This window comes from Salvelinus alpinus, chromosome 30 (assembly GCF_045679555.1).
Source record: "Salvelinus alpinus chromosome 30, SLU_Salpinus.1, whole genome shotgun sequence".
In the NCBI taxonomy this organism is placed as follows: Eukaryota; Metazoa; Chordata; class Actinopteri; order Salmoniformes; family Salmonidae; genus Salvelinus; species Salvelinus alpinus.
This window is the reverse complement of record NC_092115.1, coordinates 16,575,185-16,588,865: the sequence shown is the minus strand read 5'-3', so window position 1 is coordinate 16,588,865 and position 13,681 is coordinate 16,575,185. Positions and strand designations below refer to the sequence as shown.

General features: G+C 41.2%; 1 protein-coding gene and 1 long non-coding RNA gene across 7 annotated transcripts; one reads left to right on the top strand and one right to left on the bottom strand.

Moving 5' to 3' along the window:
* Positions 1-1,053: 1,053 nt before the first annotated feature.
* LOC139559647 (piggyBac transposable element-derived protein 4-like) lies at positions 1,054-6,974 on the bottom strand. 6 transcript variants are annotated; one of them, XM_071375825.1, is made up of 4 exons: positions 6,869-6,974; positions 6,541-6,613; positions 5,794-5,952; positions 1,054-3,768 (listed from the first exon to the last, which is right to left on the bottom strand). In XM_071375825.1, exons 2-4 carry the CDS (start codon positions 6,591-6,593, stop codon positions 1,539-1,541), a joined length of 2,442 nt encoding a protein of 813 aa, XP_071231926.1. In that variant the 5' UTR covers positions 6,594-6,613; positions 6,869-6,974; the 3' UTR covers positions 1,054-1,538. The 6 variants fall into 6 exon arrangements, with proteins under 6 accessions (XP_071231926.1, XP_071231925.1, XP_071231924.1 ...); XM_071375824.1 differs by having other exon boundaries at positions 6,775-6,877; XM_071375823.1 differs by having other exon boundaries at positions 6,787-6,876.
* Positions 6,975-9,885: 2,911 nt separating this feature from the next.
* Positions 9,886-11,881, top strand: LOC139560250 (uncharacterized). The gene is made up of 2 exons (XR_011671898.1): positions 9,886-10,247; positions 11,159-11,881. It is a non-coding gene; the product is annotated as an uncharacterized lncRNA (long non-coding RNA).
* Positions 11,882-13,681: the final 1,800 nt, after the last annotated feature.

The window sequence follows — 13,681 nt, the reverse complement described above, 5'->3', positions numbered from 1 at the left end:
TAGTGACTAATATTTAACACGATAGAAATAGGAAACAGAGAAAGTCGGGGTAGCATATAATTATGACATTCGAGAGTGCTCATCCCTGCAAGTTAAAAGGCCATACCATTAAAATTCTGCATAATGCCACAGCATTTCATAAACTTCAGTGGGAAAGTTGATATGCTTCAGTTTGCTGCCATATGACTGGTTTCACATTTGTCTCCACCGATTACAATGTAAAATAGATCTAAAACACGTGTAATTTATATTTACAATTCCTTTATCTAAACGGATGACTCATTAACCTAACTCTTATCGTTGCAAATTACAGTATATGGAGAATGCTGGCATTTCTATCGGAAAAATAAAGTTGATGCTTTTTCCACTTGGAACCGGCAGATTTGCTCAACATGGTTTCCTCTTGTTTAAAGGTGGTGGAATTAAGTCACGGTCAGAATACGGCGTATCTATTGACACCTCCGCCACGCCTTCATTTATTTGATCTCCACCCAGAACGAATAGCAGGTGAATAGCGTGCTATTCTCATGCTTAAATTCAAGGTAGGAATACGCATAGAGAGAAAAGTGCATAAAAATTGAATAACATTCTAACTCGGGTCGGAATCAGGGCCTTAGAAACTTACCCAGAAAGACTCACAGCTGTAACCGCTGCCAGAGGGGATTCTAACATGTATTGATTCAGGGGTGTTAATACTTATGTAAATTAGATATTTCTGTACATCATTTTCAATTAATATGCAAATATTTATAAAAACATGTTTTCACTTTGCCATTATAGGTTAGTGTGTAGATGGGTAAGATAAAAAATAAAATAAAAAAAAGATTTAATCCATTTTGAATTCAGACAAAATGTGGAATAAGTGAAGGGGTATGAATACTTTCTGAAGGCACTCTATATACCAACTTTGCACACAGGCTTGGGGCAATATTAATCTAATCATTTTTTCTATTACGTCCCCATGAACTTGCAAAATCTTGCCAAGTTGAACAACACTCTTCTATTACCCATTTCAGAAAGCTTATAGTCCAGGGAAAAAACATATTTGCATCAGTCTGTTCATTGTCTTTAATCACATTCCATATTTTGAAGTTTCTGGCAAGACTAACTCTGCAAAATCATCTAAATAATCATTGCACAAATGACACTTCATGTGTACAGTACATCTGTGAGAGATTTTAAGAGTGCTGGGATCATTCTTGGGCACAAATATTAATAGAATAAACTAAAATAATAAAACAATACAGATAATAGGCCTAACCATAATAATAATAATCTTTACCATAATCATCATCCCACTTGAGACCACTGGTATTATCAATGCAACTGAAAAGTTGTGCCAGAGACATTCTATTGATCCCTATGCCACACTCAGAACCGGAAGCAGTTCCTGTCTTCTATCATACAGAGCGGCGCCTGACAGGTCTCACAGTGCCAGTTGGTCTTGCACAGACAATAGTTCTTCCTGCCCACGGTTTCTCTTTGAGAGATGTCAATAGTGGTAAGATCATTAGTGTGCACAGGACAGCAAAATAGTTTTACTTCCTGTTGTTCCTCAAGCCAAAATGACGTTTAATGAAACTCTGCGCCTGTTTTTGAGAATTAAACTCAATTTTTCCCCCCCCATATTCCATCCAAGGATGGGTAGGGTATGGGTTGTACTTTATATGCCTCTTGAAAACTTCTGCTACGAGATCCTTTTTATTCATGTGCCAAACTCTGAAGCAGTTTCTGTCTGGTATCATACAGAGTGCTACCTGACAGGACTCACACTGCCAGTTGGTCTGGCTTTCCTTGCACAGACAACATTTCTTCCTGCCACTAGATTTTCTTTGAGAGGTGTCAACAGTGGTAGGATCAATTATGGGTACAGGGTAGCATGGTCGCTTCACTTCCACCAATTCCTTCTCTTCTTCTGGTTGATCTTCTTCTTCCTCCTCCTCCTCCTCCTCCGAAGACTCTTCTTCAGCCTCCTCCTGCTTACCAATGTCAGCAAGCTGCAGGCACAGCTGCTCCCTGAACTGCTTGTGGGTCATTGGCTTTTTCTTCTTCATCTGGGCCATGTCCTTCTGCAGGAGGAAGCTGTTCACCACAGCAATGTCTACAAAGTGGAAGAAGAAGGTCTTGTACCACTTCATGGTTTTGTGGGCCACACTGTAGCATTTGATAAGGGCATCAGACAGGTCCACACCCCCCATATACTTGTTGTACGGCTTGATTGCCTCTGGGACGGGTATGCACTGTGTTGTCCAGGATCCATTTTTGCTCTGTTTCCTGATTTTGACCTGCTCCCCTGCAAATGCCTTATGAATAGTGGTACACATGGTGACTGGTTGTGCGCCCATCCACTTGGTGAAGAGCAGCTCCCCGTCACGGAGCCAGCGGATGGTTCCTTTCTCTGCTCGAGCAGGCATGCTGTTCTCTCGGATGCCCACACGGATTTCACGTATGGTTCCACATGCTCCCAATTTCATTTTGTACAGGTCACGGAAGAAAGTTGTGCTGGTGAAGAAGTTATCAACATAAATGTGGTATCCTGTGCCCAAGTAAGGCACCTTCAACAGGTTCATGGCAACATCATAGCTCTCCCCTTTGCCTGAAGCAGATGGGTTTTTGGTCATAAAGACATTGAAGTCGCAGGTATAGCCATTTCTTGAATCTGCTAAAACATACAGCTTGAATCCATACCTGTAGGGCTTGGATTTAATGTATTGTTTGAGGCTGTGGCGGGCCTTGGAGTGCACCATGCGCTCATCAATGGAAAGATTCTGGAATGGGTGGTAGAAGGCCCTGCATGCATCCAAAATCTGGTCTTTGAGAGGTTTGATTCTCATGAGCCGATCATACCCTGCAGTCCCCTTCTTCTTGTCGTTTTCCTCATCCTCTGCTGGGTCACTCATGTGCAGTGAATAGGTGATTGCCCGAAATCTTGTCATAGTCATGACTGTACAACAAAAAGGAAGACAATATATTCTGTTTCGATTCCAGTAGTCTGATACAGTGTGCACATTCAGCAGACCCATATAGATTACAATGCTGAGGTATTTGTACATTTCCTCCACAGATACAGGTTTCCATGGTTCTTTGATTCCATGTTCTTGTCTTCTCTTGGCATTCTTGTTGGTGTTTGAGCAGAGAGTATCAACAATGTCATTACTGAAGAAGAGCTGGAAGAGCTCTAGAACAGTGTAGTTCTTTGAAGTGTCTAGCTGGGGTCCAGGAGTCCTAGCTGGTTCAAAAGGTAACAGTTTATGCTCTTGGTCTGGTTCATCCTCAGTCCTCCACTTCCTCTCTGACCCACTGAAAAGAGGTGTGGCTGCATGAGCTCTGTTTTTGGATTTGGCAGGGCTGGGTGTCCAGGGGGGAGAGGATGGAGGCCTGGCCTTCCTTTGCGGTGCTGCTTTGGGGCTAGAGATGAGTTTTGTTATTTTTGAAGCCCTGCTCTCGATGACTTCTGTATCAGGGGGAAGGTCTTCTCCATCTTCCTCACTTGACTCTGAAGCTTCTATCTTAGGGCGAGAGGAGATGCCCCTTACCCTGAGCCGTGTCATAATTGGAGGAGAGTCATCTCCCCCTCTAGTCTCTGTAACTTCTGTCCCATCTGGAGGGTATTCATCCTCCTCTATAGTCTCTGTAACTTCTGTCCTGTTGGGAGTGAAGTCATCTCCCCTTCTAGTTTCTGTAACATCTGTTCCATTGGGAGGGGATTCATCCCCCTCCATAGCCTCTGAAGGTTCCGTCAGATAAGGAAGGTCTTCATTCTCATCTCTGAAAAACAATTAATAAAATAATAGAATATGTTTTAGGTGGTGCCATACATATAAACAGCATCATTGTGACAATCTGGTTTCTACCAACTTACTTAGAGAAAGGTTGGGTTTGTTGATAAAATTACAGATTTATGCAAAATTACAGATTTAGGAAAATAATACTGAATGGAGAGCTTGACAGTCCATAAGGCCAATATGATAGGTTTTCTAACCCGTTTTATATTGTTTGTTTACAAATACATTTTATACAGTTCAACTAAGCCCATGAGACATTAGTGTTATTTTTCAAGAATCAATAGATATACACTACCGGTCAAAAGTTTTAGAACACCTACTCATTCAAGAGTTTTTCTTTATTTTTTACATTGTAGAATAATAGTGAATACATCAAAACTATGAAATAACACATATGGAATCATGTAGTAACCAAAAAATTATAATATTTTAGATTCTTCAAAGTAGCCACCCTTTGTCTTGATGACAGCTTTGCACTCTCTTGACATTCTCTCAACCAGCTTCACCTGGAATGCTTTTCCAAAAGTCTTGGAGTTCCCTCATATGCTGAGCACTTGTTGGCAGCTTATCCTTCACTCTGCGGTCCAACTCATCCTAAACCATCTCAATTTGGTTGAAGTCGGGGGATTGTGGAGGCCAGGTCATCTGATGCAGCACTCCATCAATCTCCTTCTTGGTAAAATAGCCCCTACATAGCCTGGAGGTGTGTTGGGTCATTGTCCTGTTGAAAAACAAACCAGATGGGATGGCGTATTACTGCAGAATACTGTGGTAGCCGTTCTGGTTAAGTGTGCTTTGAATTCTAAATAAATCACAGACAGTGTCACCAGCAAAGCACCCCCACACCATAACACCTCCTCCTCCATGCTTTACGGTGGGAAATGCACATGCGGAGATCATCCGTTCACCCACCGCACGTCTCACAAAGACAAGGCGGTTGGAACCAAAAATCTCCAATTTGGACTCTAGACCAAAGGACAAATTTCCACCGGTCTAATGTCCATTGCTCATGTTTCTTGGCCCAAGCAAGTCTCTTCTTCCTATTGGTGTCCTTTAGTAGTGGTTTCTTTGCAGAAATTCGACCATGAAGGCCTGACTCACGCAGTCTCCTCTGAACAGTTGATGTTGAGATGTGTCTGCTCTGAAGCATTTATTTGGGCTACAATCTGAGGTAAAGTTAATTGCTGATTTCTGAGGCTGGTAACTCTAATGAACTTATACTCTGCAGCAGAGTTAACTCTGCGTCTTCCTTTCCTGTGGCGGTCCTCATGAGAGCCAGTTTCATCATAGCGCTTGATGGTTTTGAGACTGCACTTGAAGAAACTCTCAAAGTTCTTGACATTTTCCATATTGACTGACCTTCATGTCTTAAAGTAATGATGGATTGTCGTTTCTCTTTGCTTATTTGAACTGTTCTTTCCATAATATATACTTGGTCTTTTACCTAAAAAGGCTATATTCTGTATACCACCCCTACCTTGTCACAACACAACTGATTGGCTCAAACACATTAAGAAGGAAAGAAATTCCACAAATGTACTTTTAACAAGGCACACCTGTTAATTGAAATGTATTCCAGGTGACTACCTCATGAAGTTGGTTGAGAGAATGCCAAGAGTGTGCAAAGCTGTCATCAAGGCAAAGGGTGGCTAGTTGAAGTATCTAAAATATATTTTGATTTGTTTAACACTTTTTTGGTTACTACATGATTCCATGTGTTATTTCATAGTTTTGACATCTTCACTATTATTCCACAATGTAGAAAAAAATAAAGAACAACCCTTGAATTAGTGGGTGTCCTAAAACTTTTGACTGGTAGTGTATATAATTTACAAACTATAAATATCACACTGGGTGTGGTAATTTCAATAAATAAAAATGCAAATGACTCAATATCAAAATGTGTAAAATGGGTGTTAGAACATTAAAGATATTTAATCAAACAATACTGAGTGGATGCTTAAATTAAAATGCTATCCACTCTGAATAATGTAATAGTTCAACTCACAGGTCCAAAAGTCGATCCATCTCCTCTTCAAAGATGGAATCTAGAAATGAATCGTTGCTGTCACATCCCTGAAATTCTCCATCAGAATGAATTTCTCCCGCTTCCTTTCCATTATCATCTTGAACAACGCTGCTGTTCTCAGGTTGCATTGCCTTCTTCCTGGAAGGCATTTCAGACAAAAACAATGGAAATGAATTCACACAAATTAAGTGGGAGCCCAAGACTGGAGCACAGAGCAAACAATTGATCATATGATGCATGTTCTCAACTCATTAACTGTGTGTGCGATATTTCTAAATGCCAGTAGATTGATCAACATCAAATGTGGAGAAGGGGAGCAAAGACTGGAGTCATACCAGATTTGTAGCTTGCAGCAATAGGAGTCAAGGTGCAGACAAAAATCACAAGAAAGTCAAGAAATATAGGTGTGACTCTTGCCCTCAGGACCACCCTATGAAGGCTAAAATGTAATGTATTTAATCAGCAAGGTATATTAAAATAGATTAATCTGGCTGTGACTCACTATCTTGCTGTTTTGTGCAATCGTTGATAAAAAACAGCTTTTCCTGTTTGTGATAAAATACTTCCATAGAGACGGAATGCAGAACCATTCATTTGCATTAGAACATATTTTTGCATTTTATGTGACGTAATGGTTATAAATGGTCATTTTTTGGAATACGTGTTCTTTGGGAGAAGTATTTTAACATGTTTGCAATTTATATGAAAGTACTTCAGGCATACTACCTCTTATCGCATTCAGAGAGGGAGCGTTTGTCCTGCACCTCCTCCAGCTCCATCTTGGCTGTTTGTCCACTGCCTGAAGCCAAAACACATGATCGCAGCCATAACGTCATTCTACCAAACCCATATGGTTCCACAGCAGCACTAGGGCCTTTCGGTTATATATGCTTAATATTTACGTTTCTAACATGTTACATCACCCGAACACCATCCCACATTTTTACTAGAGATATGCACCTCTGTTATTACCTCTCTCTTCCGCCGCTGCTCAACACAGAGTTCGCACAACAACGCAACCAAAAACAACACAAAGCACATACACGCCACCTACCAATTCTACTTCTTCTTTTTTGGTATTTTGACTGTCAGCATACAGATGTAATAGGTGCATGCCGCCACCTACTGTATTGCCTATGTATCAGCCTACTATTCGGAGGTATGAATTCATAGAGTACAACAGTATGAGCCACAACACCCATAAAACCTAGCGGTCAAACAAGGAAATTGTTCCAATCGTTTTTCCACCATTCATGTTTCCCCTAGGGGATTTTAGAAACAATTAAAATGAGGACTATGTTTTGTGTAGACTTACCCTGGCGTGACGTTTTGATAACCAACTAAATCTCTCTAGGACAAGGTGACTTTTATCAATATATTCGCCTGAATTTATCCCGACAAAAATGAAACGCTAATTAGGCTATCATAAAGAACTACAAATGCCATGATGTAACTCTGGACGAGACTGACTAATCGAGACAAAGGTAAAAATCTCTGGATTAACTATCTAATGTTAGCTACATTTTGTAATTAATAAATTGGCTACATTTCTTTAGATTGTCAATTCTGTGAACTGCCTTGTGCAAGTTTTACATTGACACAATATCTGTTAGGAAGGTGTCAGCTAGGGATGGCGGGCAGGAGCTCGCAAGGATTTGTAGTATTGCATTATGTCTACTTTGATACTAATTAGCATTTTCGATTTGGAGAGTAAATAGTGCCGAATATACGGATAAAAGTCACCTTGTCCGAGAGAGATTTACATGGTTATCAAAACGTCACGTTCGTTCAACACTATCGTTCAAAACATCATGTAAACTCTTCTGCAGTAAAATCTTGTACACCAAAGTACTTCTCTGCAGCTGCCACCACAACATCTATCCTCTGTGATTTATGTTCCATTCCTGCGGTACTATTGACAACCATGGCCATGAACGCCCCAAAAATATATCTTATTGAAGCACAAGTTGTTTTTATCACTCTCTATTGGCCTCGTCCTACTCACAGGGATCCTCTTAGAATCCCTCACCCTGGATCTATCTTCCTCTCTTCACTGCCTCAGCAGTCAACACCTTCTGTACTACTCTGATCCTGGCAACCTCAACCTGCCTTTCTCTCACCGGACACCTCTGATCTCCAGCACCATGGGTACCCCTACAGTTTACACATACAACTTTTTCCACTGATACTACACATTCCTTTGTCTCATGTCCTCCTGCACACTTCTCACATCTAGGAATCTCTCTCCTACACACTGCTGCCACATGACCATAAGATTGACACCTAAAACACCGTAATGGGTTCGGGGAAAAAGCTCTCACGGGATAACTGACACATCCTAACTTGACTTTATCTGGTAAAGACATGCATCAAAATGTAGTAGTACAGACAGTGTATTGTCTGTTTAACAACGCTCTCCACCGGTCTGCATCACACCAAACAGCGGGCGTCACAGACACCGGGAAACTTCAACTTCAGCTGACCTTCCTCAACACTTAACGCCACTCCAGTTATCACTCCTTTCAACGGCACCCTGCTCTGGAGAGGAAAGCAAGTCACAGTTCTCCTCCCCAATCGCGTGGTGCGGAGCGCACGCTCCCTCTGGACAGCAGAAATGCAAAAAATCTACATGATTCCGCTTCAAGTCACTTTCACAGCCCCCCCCCCCCCCCCCCACACATCTTCCAGCGACCATACCGCCATCATCTTCTGCTTAATCAGATCTTCCAGAAGACATGTGCATTCCCCAATTCCATATTATTTACTTATATGTTCCACTTTTCAAGATTTTGTTGAACATTGCAGATAGAAATAACATGAATAGAGCTGATGTGAGTCCTTATTCCATATGTCAGAGAGGCATGTTTGTGCTACATAGCCTATTTCTATCTGAACGTTCCAAAGCGTTGCGTCCTGCTGAACAGGAGTGTAATTATTATCCAAACAGTTGCAATGAAAACTAGAGTTTTCATGTAGTTCCCTCCCTGTTTCGTTCCGTTTGCTTTCATTTAAGAAAACGTTTTGCAACAGAATCGGTGTAATGAATACATCCCAGTTCTTTGGGGTCGAAGAAAGCTGTAAAAACAGTCAATAGATGCGTCTTTTAAGGCCTTTGTATTATCTGTAATTTGTTGTTCTTGTTTGTTTGTATACTGGTCTTTTGTGGAGTGCAAATAACCTTGGCGTGACCCTGGACAACACCCTGTTGTTCTCTGCAAACATCAAAGCAGTGACTCACTCCTGCAGGTTCATACTCTACAACATCCGTAGAGTACAACCCTACCTCACACAGGAAGCGGCGCAGGTCCTAATCCAGGCACTTGTCATCTTCCGTCTGGACTACTGCAACTCGCTGTTGGCTGTGCTCCCTGCTTGTACCATCAATTTCATTTTTATTTTTATTTAACCTTTTATTCAACTAGGCAAATCAAATCCCTGCAATTTATCCAGAACGCTGCAACCCGCCAGGTTTTCAACCCTCTCAAGTTCTCCCATGTCACCCCGCTACTCCGCACACTCTACTGGCTTCCAGTCTAAGCTCGCATCCACTACAAGACCATGGTGCTTGCCTACAAAGCAGCAAGAGGAATTGCCCCTTTCTCTCTTGAGGCTATGCTCAAACCCTACACCCAAACCCAAGCACTCTGTTCTGCAACCTCTGGTCTTTTGGCCCTTCCACCCCTATGGGAGGGCAGCTCCCGCTCAGCCCAGTACAAGCTCTTCTCTGTCCTGGCACCCCAATGGTGGAACAAGCTGAAGCTAGGACAGCAGTCCCAGCCATCTCCCCAAAAGCATCTGATATGTCATAAATGTAAAAAATTTGGCCATGTGTCAAGTTTTTGCAAACAGAATATCATTATTGAAGACTCACAGCTGAAACATTGCAGGGAATACTGTCTGAATATGCTTCCCCCTCTCAGGTTCCAGAGCCTGTGTAGGGATCTGAGTACATTTTACTAAGTGAAGGAGTACATTGACTTTTGATTCGTTTTTTTGAGAATAATGATTTATTTTTATTAAGTGTCTCCGTTTTTACCCCCACCCAGTAGGTGTCGGCAATACACCTTTTGGGATGTAACCAAACAAAAAAACTTGGGAGTAAAAAGAAATACTGCACGGAATGCCCGCCCGTCACATAATGACGTAGACGAGATGTTTTCAGTTTGGCCACGAATTCGCGCGTCCATCATCTTGAGAACGATATGAAACATGCTTGCTAAGCTACATAGTTTGTTGTGAAGAAGAGGAAGCGCTTGTGAAGATCACATGGCCAAAGTTTCCACTGCTCTCCAGGTGTACACTATTTTTGTCCAACAGCAGTATCTTACCAGTGTCTAGAATAGGTGCTACACCAAGCCAGACCATCCCTGCCACGTTCACTAGCTATTTGTTAGCTACACGCGTTGGGAAGCATCTGAGCACACTTGGCAAAGGTAAATTGTTAATGTGTGATTCCATTCTGCCATTGTTCAGTTGTTGTAATAACGTGGTGTCTATGTCATGGCGGTAACAATAGCTAGTTATGTTAGCTAGCTAACGTGCTTTCACAAGGCAAACCGCGGGGGAGTGGTTTCTATTTTGGCGCGGAAATCGCAACAATGTATCAATCTATGGGTAACTGAATTTCATCCAATTGGCGACAGATTATCATGCGAATATTCTATCATCCGTATAGCTGAAGAAAACATGCACATTTCCTCACCAGTGGTGTTTCCACACAAAGGATTTGTTGAGGATAAAATTAAGTGGGCGATAACTTAGTGCACACAAGGTACTTGTGTTTACATCGCATTTTCAACTCTACGGATAGTTTTGTCACAAACTGTTGCGTTTAATAGCAAATGTGCTCTAGTCGTCAGTTTGCAGATACAGTGGTGGTAAAGTACCCCTTCATGTGCATTTTACCAGCAAGCCTATGGTCTCATGAGTCTTCTCTTGTACCCCCTGTGGATAGGCTATGCACCCCCAGGGGTCCTAGTACCCCTGGTTGGGAATCACTGGTCTACATGATGATATTATTATAGTTAAGAGCGAGAATATTTTTATTTGTCAAATGACAGGCAAGCATCGATCATCATGTCACCAGAATAAGTCCCTCTATTTGTTGGAAAGGAGCATCAAGATCACTGTGCACTTTCACCACCCTGCGAAGTTCATAATTTATTTCATCTGTAGCCTAATAAACTGCATGGTTTCCTGAGTCATAGTGGGAGGACCACACACCATATCATCACGTGACCCCAAGTTTACTTCGATATGATGGTTATTATATCAATATTTACACATAAAGGTGTTTCCACAACCATTTCTTGCATAATCGAAAAGATTTGGCATGGGTCCTCAGATCCTCAAAAGGTTTTACAGCTGCAGCATCGACAGCATCCTGACTGGTTGCGTCACTGCCTGGTATGTCAACTGCTCGGCCTCTGACCGCAAGGCACTACAGAGGGTTGTGCGTATGGCCCAGTACATCACCGGGGCCAAGCTTCCTGCCATCCAGGACCTCTATACCAGGCGGTGTCAGAGGAAGGCCCTAAAAATTGTCAGACTCCAGCCACCCTAGCCATAGACTGTTCTCTCTGCTACTGCACGGCAAGCGGTACCGGAGCACCAAGTGTAGGTCCAAGAGGCTTTTAAACAGCTTCCCCCAAGCAATAAGACTCCGGAACATCTATTCAAATAGCTACCCAGACTTTGCATTGCCCCCCCCCCCTTTCTATGCTGCTGCTACTCTTATCTATGCATAATCACTTTAACTCTACCTACATGTACATATTACCTCCATCTCGACACCGGTGCCCACGCACATTGACTGTACCAGTACCCCCTGTATATAGCCTCGCTATTGTTATTTTACTGCTGCTCTTTCATTATTTGTTACTTGTATCTCTTACTATTTTAGGTATTTTCTTAACTGCATTGTTGGTTAAGGGTTTGTTAGTAAGCATTCCACTGTTGTATTCAGCGCATGTGTCAAATAAAATCTGATATGATTTAATACATTTTACCGACATACTGATCCCACCATGTCAAATGAATAAATTATCTCTTGCCATTTATAAAATTGTACCTGTTTCACAGCTCATTATTTGTTTTCTACGGTATGCCTTTACTGGGATAAACTGTGGATAAGAAACATGGTTTATGATTATGAATCAGCTGGGCTTTTTTTCCGACTATGTTGTGTGGTTTAAGATGGTTCATATGATTTCACCATACAGGAGGAAAATAGACTTTAAATTCCCATGTGCATGACTGACAACAGTTGATAATCAAACATTTTATAATAAATCAAATAACCTTAATAAATCAAAAAATAACCTTAAACAGTGCAAGGGCAGACATTTTACTTTTGGGGATTTCCACCCTCCTTTTCGATTTGATACTTAAGTGTGTTATCTAGTCAGTATACAACCATTATTCTTCCCTAAAATCAGACTTCAATACCAATTATTGGTATACAGTCAAACAAAGCACTGCAAAATCAGAGCCATTTTTACAAACCAGAATGTTGAATAAAATGATATTTACATTTACTCTGGGTTGTTGGTGCGGTTGGTCCTTCAGCTGCTCAAAATTTGAGACTAAATATCCACAGGAAAGTATTGTTTACCTGACTTTTAGAGTGTCGGTACTGAAATAGAAATTTCTATCACCTGGCACATGCGCAAAACCATGTAAATACCTGTTAGTATGCACACATGGCGTACATGTACTCTTGTGCACGTGCCTTCAGTCATGAGCAAACATCTTGATCGCCACACACACAGACCCGCGTTTTGAAGTTGATTTAGTAATATTTTACTTTGTCAAATTTCAACCAGGTGAAGAACCAACACCACGGACAATCAATCGGCAGAGTAGGTTCAAATATAATTTTATTCAACATTCATGACAGACAAGGAACGTTTTGTTGTTTTTCTATGTAAATGTGCATAGTGTTGCCTACACAATTGAAGGCATCGCCGTTTCGTGACTAACTTATTCATTACATTGAGCCATTGGACTTTAGCCTTGACGCAAATACCCTGACGACTGCCCCAATTTTCTAAATCCAAATACGCCTCAGGTGATACAGTTTTGGAAACATTTGGAACTTAACTTTCATATACAGTGCCTTCAGAAAGTATTCACACCCCTTTACTTTTTCACATTTTGTTGTGTTACAGCCTACATTTGAAATTGATTACATTTTGATTTTGTCACTGATCTACACACAATACCCCATAATCTCAAAATAAAACAAAAGCTGAAATGTCCTGAGTTAATAAGTATTCAACCCCTTTTTTATAGCAAGCCTAAATAAATTCCGGAGTAAAAATCTGCTTAACAAATTGCATAATAACTTGCATGGACTCATTCCGTGCCCAATAATAGTGGTTAACATGGTTTTTGAATAACTACCCTCATCTCTGTACCCCACACATACAACTGCCGAGCAGGGAATTTCAAGCACAGATTCAACAACACAGTCCAGGGCGATATTCCAATGCCTTGCAAAGAAGGTCACCTAATGGTACATGTGTATGTAAAAAAAAAAATATATATATATTAATTTGGCTTTGGATGCTGTGTCAATACACCCAGTCACTACAAAGATACAGGCGTCCTTCCTAACTCAGTTGCCGGAGAGGAAGGAAACTGCTCAGGGATTTCACAATGAGGACAATGATGATTTTAAAACAGTTACATAGCTTAGTGGTTGTGATATGAGAACTGAGCATAGATCAACAACATTGGAGTTACTCCAGAATACTAACCTAAATGTGTAAAGAAGGAGCCTGTACAGAATAAAAAATATTCCAGAACATGCATCCTGTTTGCATCAAGGCACTTAAAATACAGCAAACATTGTGGCAAAGAAATT

What these genes read in the sequence shown, in the direction of transcription:
- LOC139559647 (XM_071375822.1), bottom strand. Translation starts at nt 6,650, where the DNA reads ATGACGTTATGGCTGCGATCATGTGTTTTGGCTTCAGGCAGTGGACAA. An exon ending in CTCTCTGAATGCGATAAGAG is followed by an intron (nt 5,953 to 6,540) that starts GTAGTATGCCTG and finishes AATGCCTTCCAG; the next exon opens with GAAGAAGGCAATGCAACCTG. An exon ending in ATGGATCGACTTTTGGACCT is followed by an intron (nt 3,769 to 5,793) that starts GTGAGTTGAACT and finishes ATTGTTTTTCAG; the next exon opens with AGATGAGAATGAAGACCTTC.